The 14,111-nt window shown below is 53.5% G+C and overlaps 1 protein-coding gene across 1 annotated transcript; it reads right to left on the bottom strand.

Annotated features, from left to right (window-relative positions):
* Positions 1–240: 240 nt before the first annotated feature.
* On the bottom strand, positions 241–12,536 carry LOC307077193 (gap junction delta-2 protein-like; the record flags this gene model as incomplete). The annotated part of the gene is made up of 2 exons (XM_079738522.1): positions 241–1,117; positions 12,466–12,536. The coding sequence occupies 2 exons, from the start codon at positions 12,534–12,536 to the stop codon at positions 241–243; spliced, it is 948 nt and encodes a 315-aa protein (XP_079594648.1).
* Between the last annotated feature and the right edge of the window lie 1,575 nt (positions 12,537–14,111).

Raw genomic sequence — 14,111 nt, 5'->3', positions numbered from 1 at the left:
CTGGGCGCGCCTCCACGCGGCTCCTCCCCTCCGGCGGCGGCCGCCGCCGCCGCACCCTGGGGTCCTGTCCTAACTGAAGCTTAATCTAACGAGATGGAGGGAGCCTGCGGTGGGGATGGTGTGGAGGCCTTTAGAGAGTTTAGAGGTGGTGCCCAGTCCCTAAGGGACCCCAGACCCCAGTCGTACGCTCCAGCACGGGGAGGAGGCCCCCCCAAAGGGGGGCGCAGGAGCCCCCGGAGGTCAGACGTAGGCCGACTCGCTAGACTGGGTCCTGCCGAGGTTGGGGGCCTGGGAGAGGTGGGACACGTCCTTCTTACGCACCTCACAGATGGACTTCCTGCGTGCCTGCACCCCTCTGACGGCCGTTTTAATCTTCCGCCAGCCGAGGTGGTTGAGTTCTGCTAGGTTGAGCAGCACACAGATGCCGCTAACGGCGAACATGAAGACCAGAAAGACGGTCTTCTCTGTCGGCCGCGATACGTAGCACTCAACCTCCTTCACACAGGGGTAGCGGTCGCACTCAAACATCCCCGGCACATTGAAGCCATACAGGAAGTACTGGCCCGCGAGGAAGCCGATCTCGAGGACGTTGCGGAACACCACCTGGATGACGTAGAAGCGCGAGATGCCCTCCTGCCGCCGCGCCTTGGCGCTCTTGCCGTGTGGCAGGCTGCGCGCCATGTTGGGGATCTCCTTGGTCTCCATGTCGTGGTCCTCCTTGCTGCCGTCGTTCTGCACCAGGATGCCGTTGATGTTGCGCAGCTTGCGGGCCGTGTGGTGGTCGTGGCGGCCGTGGCCGCCGTGGCCGCCGTGCGCCTGGTGGGCCACGGTGGCCCCGTCCATGTACGGGTGCAGGAAGGCGTAGCTGCGCTCGCGCTGCTTGGCCGACTGGTGCACCGAGTAGGTGATGAAGCAGAGGCTGGGCGTGCACACCAGGATGATCTGGAACACCCAGTAGCGGATGTGAGAGATGGGGAAGGCCTTGTCGTAGCAGGCCTGGTTGCAGCCCGGCTGCATGGTGTTGCAGATGAACATGATCTGCTCATCCTCATACACCTTCTCACCGACGATTCCTACGATCAGGATCCGGAAGATAACCACTACGGTCAGTAGGATCCTGCAGAGAGGGGGGGGGAGGGGGAGGGGAGGGGGGGTTGGGGATATGGGTAGGGGGAGAGGGATAGAGATAAAAGAGAGGGAGGCGGGAGGCGGGGAGAAGAAGGGGGGGAAGATGGAGGCAGGAAGGGGGACGGGGAGGATGGAGAAAATAGAGAGGGGGAGGCAAGGAGATGGAGGAGGAAGCGATGCCGAAGGAGACAGAAAGGGGAGGAAATAGTAGGGAGAGAGTGGGATTGGATGGGGGGGGGTGAAGAGATGAGAGGGGGAGTGAAGAGATGAGAGGGGGAGGAGAGAGATGGGGGGGTGGAGAGATGAGAGAGGGTGAAGAGAAATGGAGAGAGAGATAGGGGTGGAGAGATGAGAGGGGGAGGAGAGAGAAGGAGAGAAAGGGGGTGAGGAAGGGGGAGGGGGAGAGAAAAAGAGAGTGAGAGGGGTCAAGAGAGAAGATGAGAGAGACAGAGGGGAGAGTATAAGGTAGAGGGATAGAGAGGAAGAGAGAGAGGGGAGGAGACAGTGGAATAAATAGAAAGAGAGATGGAAAGAGGAGATTGAGGGAGTTAGAAAGAAATACGAGAAAGGAGAGAGAGAGCGAGGGAGAGAGGTGGGGAGTGAGAGATCGAGAGGGATTAAGGGAGAGAGGAGAGATAGATAGATATAGAGAGATCGAGAGAGAGAAAGAGGAGAGATAGATAGTTATAGAGAGATCGAGAGAGGGAGAGAGAGATGAGAGATAGATATAGAGAGAACGAGAGTGGGAGAGAGATGAGAGATAGATATAGAGAGAACGAGAGAGATGAGAGATAGATATAGAGAGATCGAGAGAGAGAGGGGAGAGAGAGGAGAGATAGATATAGAGAGAACGAGAGAGGGAGAGAGAGATGAGAGATAGATATAGAGAGAACGAGAGAGGGAGAGAGAGACGAGAGATATAGAGAGAACGAGAGTGGGAGAGAGAGATGAGAGATAGATATAGAGAGAACGAGAGAGGGAGAGAGAGATGAGAGATAGATATAGAGAGAACGAGAGAGGGAGTTCAAGAGAGATCAAGAGAGAGATAGGGAAGGGGAGGGAAGTATGACAGTTAGTTATAATGGACGGGTAGTTATTTAAGGAGTGATTGACAGCTGGATAATATCGGCTTGTGTTGCGTTAGATGTGAATCCCAGCTGGACAAAGATCGACTGGAGTTCTGTTGTTACCCGCCGCACACGACGTTACGGAACTGCACCATGACACAGGGTGTGTGTGTGTGTGTGTCTCTGTGGAAGTGTGTGTGTGTGTGTATGTATGCATGTGTGTATGTCTCTATGGATGTGTGTATTTGCTGATGTATGTGTTTGTATGTGCGTGTGCAATCTGTGTGTGTGTGTTGTGTGTTCTGAGAGCGAAACTGTGTGAGCGCTAAAATAGTGTGTGTGGTGTGTGTGTGTGTGTGTTTGTGTGTGAGCGCAAGAAAGAGAGAGAGAGAGAGAGAGAGAGAGAGGATGGGATGAGAGAGAGGGGGTGTGTGATCTCAGCTCCTGGGGACTCAGCACTATAAAGGTTTCCTCGCGCTTCCAGATAACACGGCACATTCCATCTTTCTGGTCCTGGCGTCTGACAGAGGAGAGGTGGGTTTAAGCCCCGCATCGACTCCCTGGTCACATGCCTTTGTGTTCAGCACACTACAGATATATCAAGAAATCATATATCCATATACAGATCCCTATCAGAGGGGCAGGTGGTGGAACTGGTTCCCGGCGGTCCGGCGGGTTCCCTGTTAGCCCGGGGGAGCTGCTGGGATCTTCTCATGTGTCTGCAGTACACTTGGCCTGGTTTCTCCCTGTCTCCCCCCCTGCCTCCCCCCTTCCTCCCCCCCCCCGTTCTCCCCAAGACTGGGCTCACCCGGGGGGCTGCCAGGGTTCTGTATGTGGGTCGCAGGGCGGCGCTGGGACCAGAACCGCCTCTATATATATAGATCTATAAATATAGATCATGCATATGTATTTCTATACATCTATAGACCTATATCTTATAGACATAGATCTGTTTAACCTACATCAGTATAGATAACTATAGCTATAGATCTAGATCAAATTATTGAGAGGTACCGGGAGGTCTGACGTTCTGAGCACGGTTGGCCCCAGGACTCAAACCCCTAATCTGGCATGTTAATGCCTTGCTCTACCACAGAACCAGTGTAGGTTGCTGTGCTGATAGTTAATGAGGCTGTTCTGTTCTGCCCCATGCAGCCTGCAAAGCATGGTTAGCTTGCAGGGCTGGGTTGTTCTGCAAGGCAGTGTAAGCCTGCAGAGCTGGGTTGGCCTTTAGCGCTGGGTTAGCCTGCAGAGCTGGTTTAGCCTTTAGCGCTGGGTTAGCCTTTAGCGCTGGGTTAGCCTACAGAGCTGGTTTAGCCTTTTAGCGCTGGGTTAGCCTTTAGCGCTGGGGTTTAGCCTGCAGAGCTGGTTTAGCCTTTAGCACTGGGTTAGCCTTTAGCGCTGGGGGTTAGCCTGCAGAGCTGGGTTAGCCTGCAGAGCTGGGTTAGCCTTTAGCGCTGGGTTAGCCTGCAGAGCTGGGTTAGCCTTTAGCGCTGGGTTAGCCTGCATGGCTGGGTTAGCCATCAGCACTGGGTTAGCCTGCAGGGCTTGGTCAGCCTTTAGCGCTGGGTTAGCCTGCAGTGCTGGTTTAGCCTTTAGCGCTTGGTCAGCCTGCAGTGCTAGTATAGCCTGCGATGCATGGTTAGCCTGCAGCACTGGGTTAGCCTGCATGGCTGGTTAGCCTGCAACACGGCCATCCCGTCATGTCCTCATCACCGGGGGCAGCGGTGCAGCACCTCAAGGTTGCTAGGATACCGCTGCTGCAATTCACACTGATGTCCTGGTGCGGCTTCAGCTCTGCAGAGCGCAGGAGGAGGAGGAGGAGGAGGTAGATTAGGGGGAGAGGAAGAGTAGGGGAGGAGGAGAAGGAGAAGGAGAGGAGGGGGGAGGAGGCGCTGCATCGCCGGCTCTCGTTGCTGAGTCAGGAGATCCGGGTTGGTGGGTGTCCCTGCGTGTGTGTGTGTGGGGGGGGGGGGGGGGGCAGCCCCTCTCTACTCTTAGCCTTGGAGGGGGGAGACGGGGGGAGACGGGGAGGACAGATGGGGGGAGGGGAGATGGTTTATTTTAAACCCATTCATCTGGACGGGAGGGATGCGTTCCAAACCAGGCCCCCTGAGGCCCCTCCCCCCAGGGAAGCTAGCTCAGCAGGCTAGGTGGCAGGCTAGGCTAGGCTAACCTCTCTGAGAGCTTTAACGACCCCGGTGCGTCCAGCGAGCACACGCTACTGTAGCTGCGACCTCTGTTGTGCGGTGAGGGACATCTGTCACAAACCCTCTGACGATCAAACACACATTGGATCTCCTCCTCCTCCTCCTCCTCCTCCTCCTTCTCCTCCTTCTCCTCCTCTGCCTCCTCCTCCTTCTCCTCCTCCTCCTTCTCCTCCTCCGCCTCCTCCTCCTTCTCCTCCTCCTCCTCCTTCTCTGCCTCCTCCTCCTCCTCCGCCTCCGCCTCCTCCTCCGCCTCCCTCCTCTTCTTCCTTCTCCTCCTCCTCCGCTTCCTCCTCCTTCTCCTCCGCCTCCTCCTTCTTCTCCTCCTCCTCCGCCTCCTCCTTCTCCTCCTCCACCCGCTACAGCCCGGTTGCCACGGCAGCCGTCCCAAGGTACCACACATGCAGACAAGGTCCCCCGACGTCAGATCCACCCGACCGGCCTGGGCGGGCGTGGTGGGGAGGGAGGTGATGATGTCACACACGAGGAGATGATGTCACGGAAGGAGGTGATGATGTCACAACACAAGAGGTGATGATGTCACAGACGGAGAGTGTGTGTGCCTGTGTGTTGTGTGTGAGAGCGTTTGTGCATGTGTGCGTGGGGGAGTGTGTGTGTGTGTGTGTGTGAGCTTGTCTGTCTGTGTGTGTGTGTGTGTGTGTGTGTGTGAGTGTGTGTGCGTGCGTGCGTGCGTGCGCGTGTGTGAGCGTGTCTGTCTGTCTGTCTGTGTGTGTGGGTGTGTGTGCGTGTGCAGAGCGGTCATGTGTGTCCCGTGTGGGAGCCCAGTAGTGACGGTGCTGGGAGGAGCTGGGACCAACAAGAAACAGGACAGCAGCTCAGCAACAGACCTGAAGAGAGCTCAGTTAATAATGACATTAACGCCAGTGTGTGTGTGTGTGTGTGTGTGTGTGTGTGTGTGCATATTCACCAGATAGACTGAGCCTTAAAAGCGTATTTGTGTGTGTGAGCATTATTACAGCTGTACATTGTGTGTATTTGTGTGTGTATGTGTGTGTGCCTGTGTGTGCGTGCGTGTGTTTGCACGCGTGTGTGTGTGTGTGTGTGTGCATGTACGTGTGTTTAACCATTAGTCTGTTCACACTCTGGTCCACATCCAGCCGTCAGCAGAACGCTGCCTCTGCAGAACGCTGCAAGGGGGGGGTGCTGGCATCAGGGCTTTACCTCCGTATGTTAGAGGAGGCTGTCACTACGCCCCCCCTCCCCCCTCCCCCCTCCTCCCACTCCCCTCCCACAACATTCAATCAGCACCAAAGCTCTGGAGAACAAACACATTGACTGGTAGAACCGCGACCTACGAACCCTGCGCCCTTGCTTTTCTCCACGCTTCGTACCGTCGCAGCAACATGGCATCATGTGTCACCGCCGTAGCGTCAAAGCTTTGTGTGATCTGAGCACATCCTCAACGTAATCGTAGCACGTAGCTTCTTAGCGCGTGATCGTACCACCACAGCGTCAGATGGCCTGTTGCGTGTGATATGAGCAAATTAGCATCCGATAGCACGACAACGTGCTTCACAGCGAGATGTTTTGATTTGTTGGAGACGCGCTTCACAAACAGACCAACCAGCTTCTGTATCTTCCAGGACCTGGCGACCTCATAGCTCTGGTGGTCACCTGACCAACCAGCTTCTGTATCTTCGAGGACCTGGCGACCTCAGACCGCTGCTGGTCCACCAGGTAAAACATGTGCTAAACACACACGGCCCATCTATGACCAGCAGAGCTCTGTGTTAGAATAATGATAACGTAATAACACACACACACACACACACACACATACGGACCATGTGCTGACACACAAACACACACACACACACATACGGACCATGTGCTGACACACAAACACACACACACACACACACACACACATACGGACCATGTGCTGACACACAAACACACACACACACACGGACCATGTGCTGACACAAACACACACACACACACACATACATATGGACCATGTGCTGACACACAAACACACACACACACACAAACACAAGTGCTGACACACAAGCACACACACACACACACATACACATACACACACACAAAATACATGGTTTAGCTAATTATGTGATTTCTAACTGTGAAATATAACCTAATATTGTATAATAACCAGACTCCTCTCCTCTCTCCTTTCGTTGCCTCTGGTTTCCCCCTACATCCAGAACAGTCGTATAGTTCTCTGAGCACATTTTGTCCTCTAAAAATAGAAAGACTTCATGACTAAAAAACAGCGCCTTCAGAAGTCTTTTGTCTGAACTCATCAGGAGACGTCTCATCGACCCCGCCGGACGCACTTTGAGCCCTGGAAGGGGCGATCCGTCAGCTTCGTGGAGCCGCGTGGGGGGGGGGGGAATCACTAGCATGACTCACGGAGGATCACCTCTAAACCAACAGCAGTGCGATGCTCCTGCAGTCTGCAGAGCTCCTTGCGCTCAGGCTCTGCGTCTCCCCCTCTGCAGATGTACAGGACTGCAGTGTGGACCAGAGAACACGACTCTCACTCTGAGACCGAGGGCATGAACACCAGCTGGATCCTTCACAACATATCTAACCCGTGTAAGAAGTACTTATCGTACTAATTGTGCGATTATGAGATTATTTCCTGAAAGTGGAAGATGCTCATTTAGGGACAATGTTTCTAAGAATGCCCTTCCACACGCCCACACGGAAACACAAACACACAGGTCCGCACGCACACACACATACACCCAAACGTGCTGACACACACACATATGCTCACACACTCACACACACACACACACACACACACATATGCTCACACACTCACACACACGCATACGCACACTCACACACACACTCATGCTGAGACGCACACACACACACTTTCACACACACACAAACACACACACACACACACAGTTTCTGAAAGTAAGTTCCATTCTCCAAACCCTGCAGGCGTTTAACAGGAAGTGACATCACTCCTTACGAACTCCAACCTGCAGCGGTGGCGTCAGCATCAGTGTCCTTACCATTGTGATGACTCACTCTTTCGCCTCTTTCCATGTTTTAATGCCACTTTGGCAGCTCAAACTTTTCTCCCCGCTCAATCCCTTAAGTCTCCCTATTCACTATTCCGACTGGAAGACAAACACTATGCAAATGAAGGCTGCTAGCGGGCTGCGCGCCTTCATCAGCGCTTTTCTCTCCCAGCGCGCCAGTCAGCGCTTCTGCGGAGCCGCGGCCGCCCGGCCGAGTGCCACGCTAACACCCTATTAATGAAGAGCTTGACTAATAGGCCGCCGCTCCGCTATCGACATGGGAAGACGTAGCGCTAGCGTTTACCAAAGTTCCCCCCTTTTAGTTCTTCCGTTGTTGTTGTGTCTTTTACATCTGAAGGGTTTGGATGCTTTGTTCCACGGTGCCGTTCAATCCTCTAATCGCATGAGGTGAAATATTGATTTGAATTTGGGCAGGATAGTCGAGGTGCTCCTTAATGACCTGTCTCTGTACTGTCTAAACCCTACCTGTTCATTAATGTCCTGTCTCTGTACTGTCTAACCCGTACCTGCTCCTTAATGACCTGACTCTGTACTGTCTGACCCCTACCTGCTCCTTAATGACATGTATCTGATTCACTGAGTATCTAGTGATAAAAGTGTGCTATGTGCCCAGCGGTGAGTAGGAGTCTGGTGTCTTGCTGTCTGTGTGACTGCTGGTGGATCAGGACCAAGTCTCCTCTGCTGGCCTGCTTTGCATAAAAAGCGTCTCCTAAAATACTTAATGTCACCAATATCTAATCTTTGAAGGCTGAAGGCAGGAAGGAGTCAGTCAGAGTTGTTGCCTCTCAACCAGTAACCCAGTTAGCGCCTGACAGGCGCATCCTCTAAGGAGATGATGTTGTGTTGGGAGGACTGAGTTCTGTGGCCCGATGCTGTTTGTCCTCGTTAGGAGATAAACTTCCCTCCGATGGAGTCCAGACCTTCTGACGGAGCAGGACCAAGCACAGTACGGTCTGTCTCTCCTTGTGGATCTGTTCCCTGTCCTGCCTGATAAGGGTTATAAAAGCCTTGCCTGGCTTTCACTTTGAAAATGCAACATGTTCAAATGAGTTGTCCTTAGCTCTTCTGCTCTTTATTTAACAAATGTAGAGAATAAAGGTTTATTAATTATTAATACAATCAATACGCTGACCTCTTTACAGCTCAAATGGATGGCATATGACATAATTATTAATATGTCGACTGTGATTGATCCATCTCAGCCATATTTCACAGGCATATGTGTTAAAATAATAACCACAACATAATCAATAAAGCATTGGTCCTAAGTGTCTAGAGCAGTGAGAAGCTGTTAAATGTAACTTACATATGAATAAATAATTCAAGATCATAGCGTTTCACTGGAAACAATAGATCAGTGAGGGCTGAATTAATATTTAATGTATGACCGGGGAAGGATATAGTCAATACATTATTAACAAAGTTAATGTTGTTTAAAATGCCTCGAAATACTGTGTTCAAATAACAAAGTCAAGTAGATATTCAGTTGATTTAATAAAAGAGTAGGAGAAATACAAATAAAATATGTTTGTTGTCATGACGGCTGGTGATATAACTGGACTCACCAATCCCTTGAGATTAATATCTTAGAACCATTTTTTGTTTTACGGCCAGGGCTCTGTGCCGTTCTGCTGTAACAGGACTGCTGGACCAGAAGTTATGGTACAACACCGTAAGACTGCTGGGCCCCATATTACTGATTAACAAATTGGTATTTAAACACTCATTCTCAGATGTTTAATTCTTCCTGAGTTGTACATGACTGTGTTTATCCCTCTTTCCATCACTCATTCTGTCACTCTCTCTTTATCACTCTTTATATCACTCTTTCTGTCACTCTCTTTATCACTCTTTATATCACTATTTATGTCACTCTTTCTTTTTTACTCTTTCTATCACTCTTTGTCATTCTCTCTTTATCACTCTTTCTATCACTCTTTATGTCACTCCCTCTTTATCACTCTTTCTATCACTATTTCTGTCACTCTCTCTTTACCACTCTTTCTATCCTGGGAGGAAAGGAGGATGACGTCATCCTCATCGACGGGAGGATGACGTCATCGCGGGGAGGTGATGATGTCATCCACACCCGGTCCTGCAGCACGCCTACCGGCTCCCCAACTACTGCCTTGCTCCTGGGCGCTGGCAGGCTCCTAGCCGTGAGACCCGCGACCCAGGAACCCTCAGGTACAGGCCTCGGGTACTCTCTCGCTCGTTAGGGTGAACGTGTGATACCAATTATAGTCTGGTCACATGACAAGATCACGCGACCTCTGGTCTAATGTACGGAGCGTCGCTGGTTGTTGTTTTAGCGTGTCTGTCTATTCTTACCATCTATTAACTCAGCTGAGGTTATGGGATGTTGTTTAAACTGCGATGTAGGAAGACCTTGAGTGACCTGAGAGATGCCTCACATTTTCAATGCTCTATTATTAAATGTAGGATAATTCCTAATACCGTTATTATGAATAATATTGTTGGTATATGTTCTAGCAGCTTAAATATAACAACAGTACGATTCCCATCGTTGGGTGAAACCATAGTGTTTGATATGTGATATATGATAGATGGCCTGGATAACATGTGATTGATGACATGGCATCCCTAACCTCCAGTACACAGAGGGCTCTGTCCTCTCCCATGAGCTCCACATCTATCAGTCCTTCCCCTGCATCAGCAGCAGTGGTGCCTGGGATGCAGCTGCCACTACAGAGCCGTCATATCAGAGTCCATGGACGCATGTTATATTATAGACCAGGCTATAGGTTAAAGGTTAAAGCCCGAGCCACAGGGTTATTCATCGGTGCAGATCGTCACGTCTCGTGTCTCTCCTGACCGTCCAATCACACGGAAGACGGACTGCTCTGAGGCGGGACCTTGTCCCGTGCGTACGGAGGGTGTCTCAACACCATCACCTCCACCACGTCCTTCAGCCTGGGCACAAATCAAACCTCCCCCACTCTGCACCACCTCCCTGTCACTCACAGCCCAGGGGGGCGGGCTCTCTGGGATTTAGAGCAATCAGAGGGAGGGGGGGGGGGACTAGTATAGGGGGCGTTTTGAGTGTGAGTAAAGCTCGTCACCTTGAGGTAAGTGAGGACGCTTAGAGGAGCCTCACGGCGCTACACAACAAGATGAACGCCATCAGCCCTGATTGGGTAAGAAGGAGGCTTGCCAACCAATAGAACTGGACGATCTGTCATGTGTCTCAGTGATGGTTTCCTCTCTGGCTACACTATCTGCATGTACATGAGCATGCACACAGACACACACATAGAGAGACATAGACTAATGCACACACACACGCAGACACATGGAAGCGAGCGCACACACATACAGCACACACATACATTGACACACGCACACACACAGGCAGACACTTTGAAGCGCACACACACTTACACACACTCCCAACACAGACACACCACACGCAAAAACATACAAGCACACACACACAAGCACACTGACACACGCACACACAGACACAAAAGCACACACACATTTACACATACAATCTCACACACAACCCACACACACACACAAACGCACACCCACAGTCAAAGACAAACGCATGAACATAAACACACACACGTGCACACATAAACGCACACAAAGACACGCCGCGGCCCGTGTAGCTTAAAGGACAGGACACCATTTAACGAGCAGAGCAGAGCTCATCCTCCGCCGGGCCGCAGAGTCCGCGGCGGGGCTAACAGCTAGCTGCCTAGCTATCAGTTACAGCCCTCTGTCCCCAGGGGCCTCTGCTGCACCGTGTAGCACCAACAGCCTGACGCTAGCCACAACACACTGGGATCACTTACAGCGCCCTGACCGCACTCCCACACACACACACACGCACACACACACACACACACACACTGATACAGATACACTCACATCCCCCCCCCTCACACACACACACACACCCACACACACACACACACACACACACACACACTGATACAGATACACACACACTGATACAGATACACACACACTCACACACACACACACACACACACACACCCACACTGATACAAATACACTCAAACTGATACAGATACACACACACTCACACACACACACACACACCCACACTGATACAAATACACTCAAACTGATACAGATACACACACACTCACACACACACACACACACACCCACACTGATACAAATACACTCAAACTGATACAGATACACACACACACTGATACAGATACACACACACATCCTGACTGATACAGACGCATTTACAAACTGATACACAACCACACACACACACACACACACACACACTAATAGAGATACAAACTCAATCCGATACCCCCCCCCTCCCCACACACACACACACAGTGATGCGTACACCTCCTTCCAGGGATATAAGGAGTGCACGGGGGCCGTCATCGACCTACATGGTACTACGACAGGGCCACCTCTCCTCCCCACAGCCTCACGCATCAGCTCCGTCAGCACGGGGGTCAGGCTGGACACGGCCCGCTGCACAGCAGCCCGGAGACCACCAGCAGGGGCTCAGACCTGAGGTGGGACCACAGGGGTTCCCAGAGGTCACCGCCGTTACAGAGCAACACAAGGAGGGTCTCAACGCACGCCGTCGTTACAGAACAACACACGGAGGGTCTCGCCGCACGCCGCCGTTACAGAACAACACACGGAGGGTCTCGGCGCACGCCGCCGTTACACAACAACACACGGAGGGTCTCGCCGCACGCCGCCGTTACACAACAACACACGGAGGGTCTCGGCGCACGCCGCCGTTACAGAACAACACACGGAGGGTCTTGGCGCACGCCGTCGTCACAGAGCAACACACGGACGCCCCGGCGACGACGAGAAGGCAGCAGACAGGAATTGACAAAACAAGATCAGAATAATTGAGCGGGACAGGACTAGAGCAAGGGCCCGACTGGGGCCACGGGGGGGGGGGGGGGGGGGGGGGGGAGCTAGGGGACACAGGCTAGGGTCTACTTTAGGGGAGAGGGAGGCTGGTGGACCTACCGGCCGATCATAGTGGAGTGCTGCTGGACCGCAGCCTCCAGAAGTCGCTCCAGGATGGTCCACTCGCCCATGATGCAGGAGGTGGCGACGCTGTGAGAAGAAACACGTGTTGGGAGAGGGCTGACTGGTGTCCCCTTCCTCCTCCTCCTCCTCCTCCTCGCGCCTCCTCTTCCTCCTCCTTACGACCCCCCCGGGGGCCCCCCCCGGCTCTCACGCAGCCAGAGGAGACAGGGAGAGAGAGAGACGGAGAGAGAGACGGAGAGAGAGAGATGGAGCCGCGTCCCTCAAACCCCCCCTTCCCCCCCCCCTCGCTACGTCTCCTCTCCTGTGACCTCTACCCCCGTGCCCTGGCAGGTGTGTGCGTCTCTATGTGTGTGTGTGTGTGTGTTTCTTTGTGTGTCTGTGTGTGTGTCTATGTGTGTGTGTGTGTGCGTGTGTGTTTGTGTGTGTGTGTGTTCGTCCACTAACAGGCCCGTCCCACTGTGGCAGAGGTGCTGAGCTGAACACCCCCCCCTCCTCCTCCTCCTCCTCCTCTTTCTCCTCCCTAACTACCCCCCCTCCTCCCCTCTCTCCTCCTCCTCCTCCTCCTCCTCCTCCTCCTCCTCCTCTCCCCCTCCCTCCTGCCGCACCACTCTGCTCTGCGCTAAAGCATACGCTATCTCTCCCCCCCGTTAGCCAGCATCAAGCGCTCCTTATGCCTCTCCTCCTCCTCCTCCTCTCGCCTCCTCCTCTCTCCTCCCGTCTCCTCCTCCTCTCCTCTCCTCCTCCTCTCTGGTCCTTGTCGCTCGGTCTATCTCTCCGTCTCTCACCGTCTTCTCCTCCACCCCGGGAGGTGCACCACACTCACCACTCGTCCTTGCATTGTTTCAGATTGCTCCGCCTTCACTGCTCTCTAGTCGCTCTCTTCCTCTTCCTCTCTCTCTCTCTCTCTCGCTCTCTCTATTCTGGACGCCCCCCACCCCTCCAAAACCCTGCATCCAGCCCCCCACCCCCTCCTCCCTCCACTCACCTCCGCGGTGCAGAGGAACCAACACACACGCCGCGATCACACGCGCGCGCTCTCCCCTCGAGGACCGCCCGTTCGCTCTGCCTCGTTGCCCCCCTGGCGGGCGACCCTGTCTAGCGACGCAGCGATGCCTGCCTGCCTCTCTCTCTCTCTCTCTGCCTGGCTCTCCTCTAGCGACGCGCGGCGCGGGCTTCGCCGTAAAGAGAGACCGTAAAAATAAGACCTGCCTTCACACATCCACACACTCAGGGAGCAAGCTGCCAGCTCGCTATAAATCAGCCGCGCTGCTGCTGCTGCAGACGGCTGTCTGACCGCTGCAACGCCTGCAGCGGACCTCCCGTAGACCTCCCCGACCTCCTGCCACGCCAACACCTGCTCCTCTCCTCCTCTGCTCCTGCTCGTCCAACCGACTGTCCTTCTCCTCTCCTTCTCCTCTTCCTCCTTCTGTCCTCCTCCTCTTCTCGTCCTCCTCGTCAGCCGGCTCCCCCTGTGGTCTCAGTCAGCTCCGTCCGGCGGCGGGAGTCATGGCTGCTCCTCCACGCAGCGGCGTCGAGACGCTGTCCTAGGAAATGATAATATATCTCTGGGCTCCATCCTCTTCTCTCCCCCTCTCTCTGTCTGCCTCTCTCTCTGATGGTCC

Source organism: Pollachius pollachius (assembly GCF_949987615.1).
Source record: "Pollachius pollachius genome assembly, chromosome: 6".
NCBI lineage: Eukaryota > Metazoa > Chordata > Actinopteri > Gadiformes > Gadidae > Pollachius > Pollachius pollachius.
This window is presented reverse-complemented; position numbering and strand designations above follow the sequence as displayed.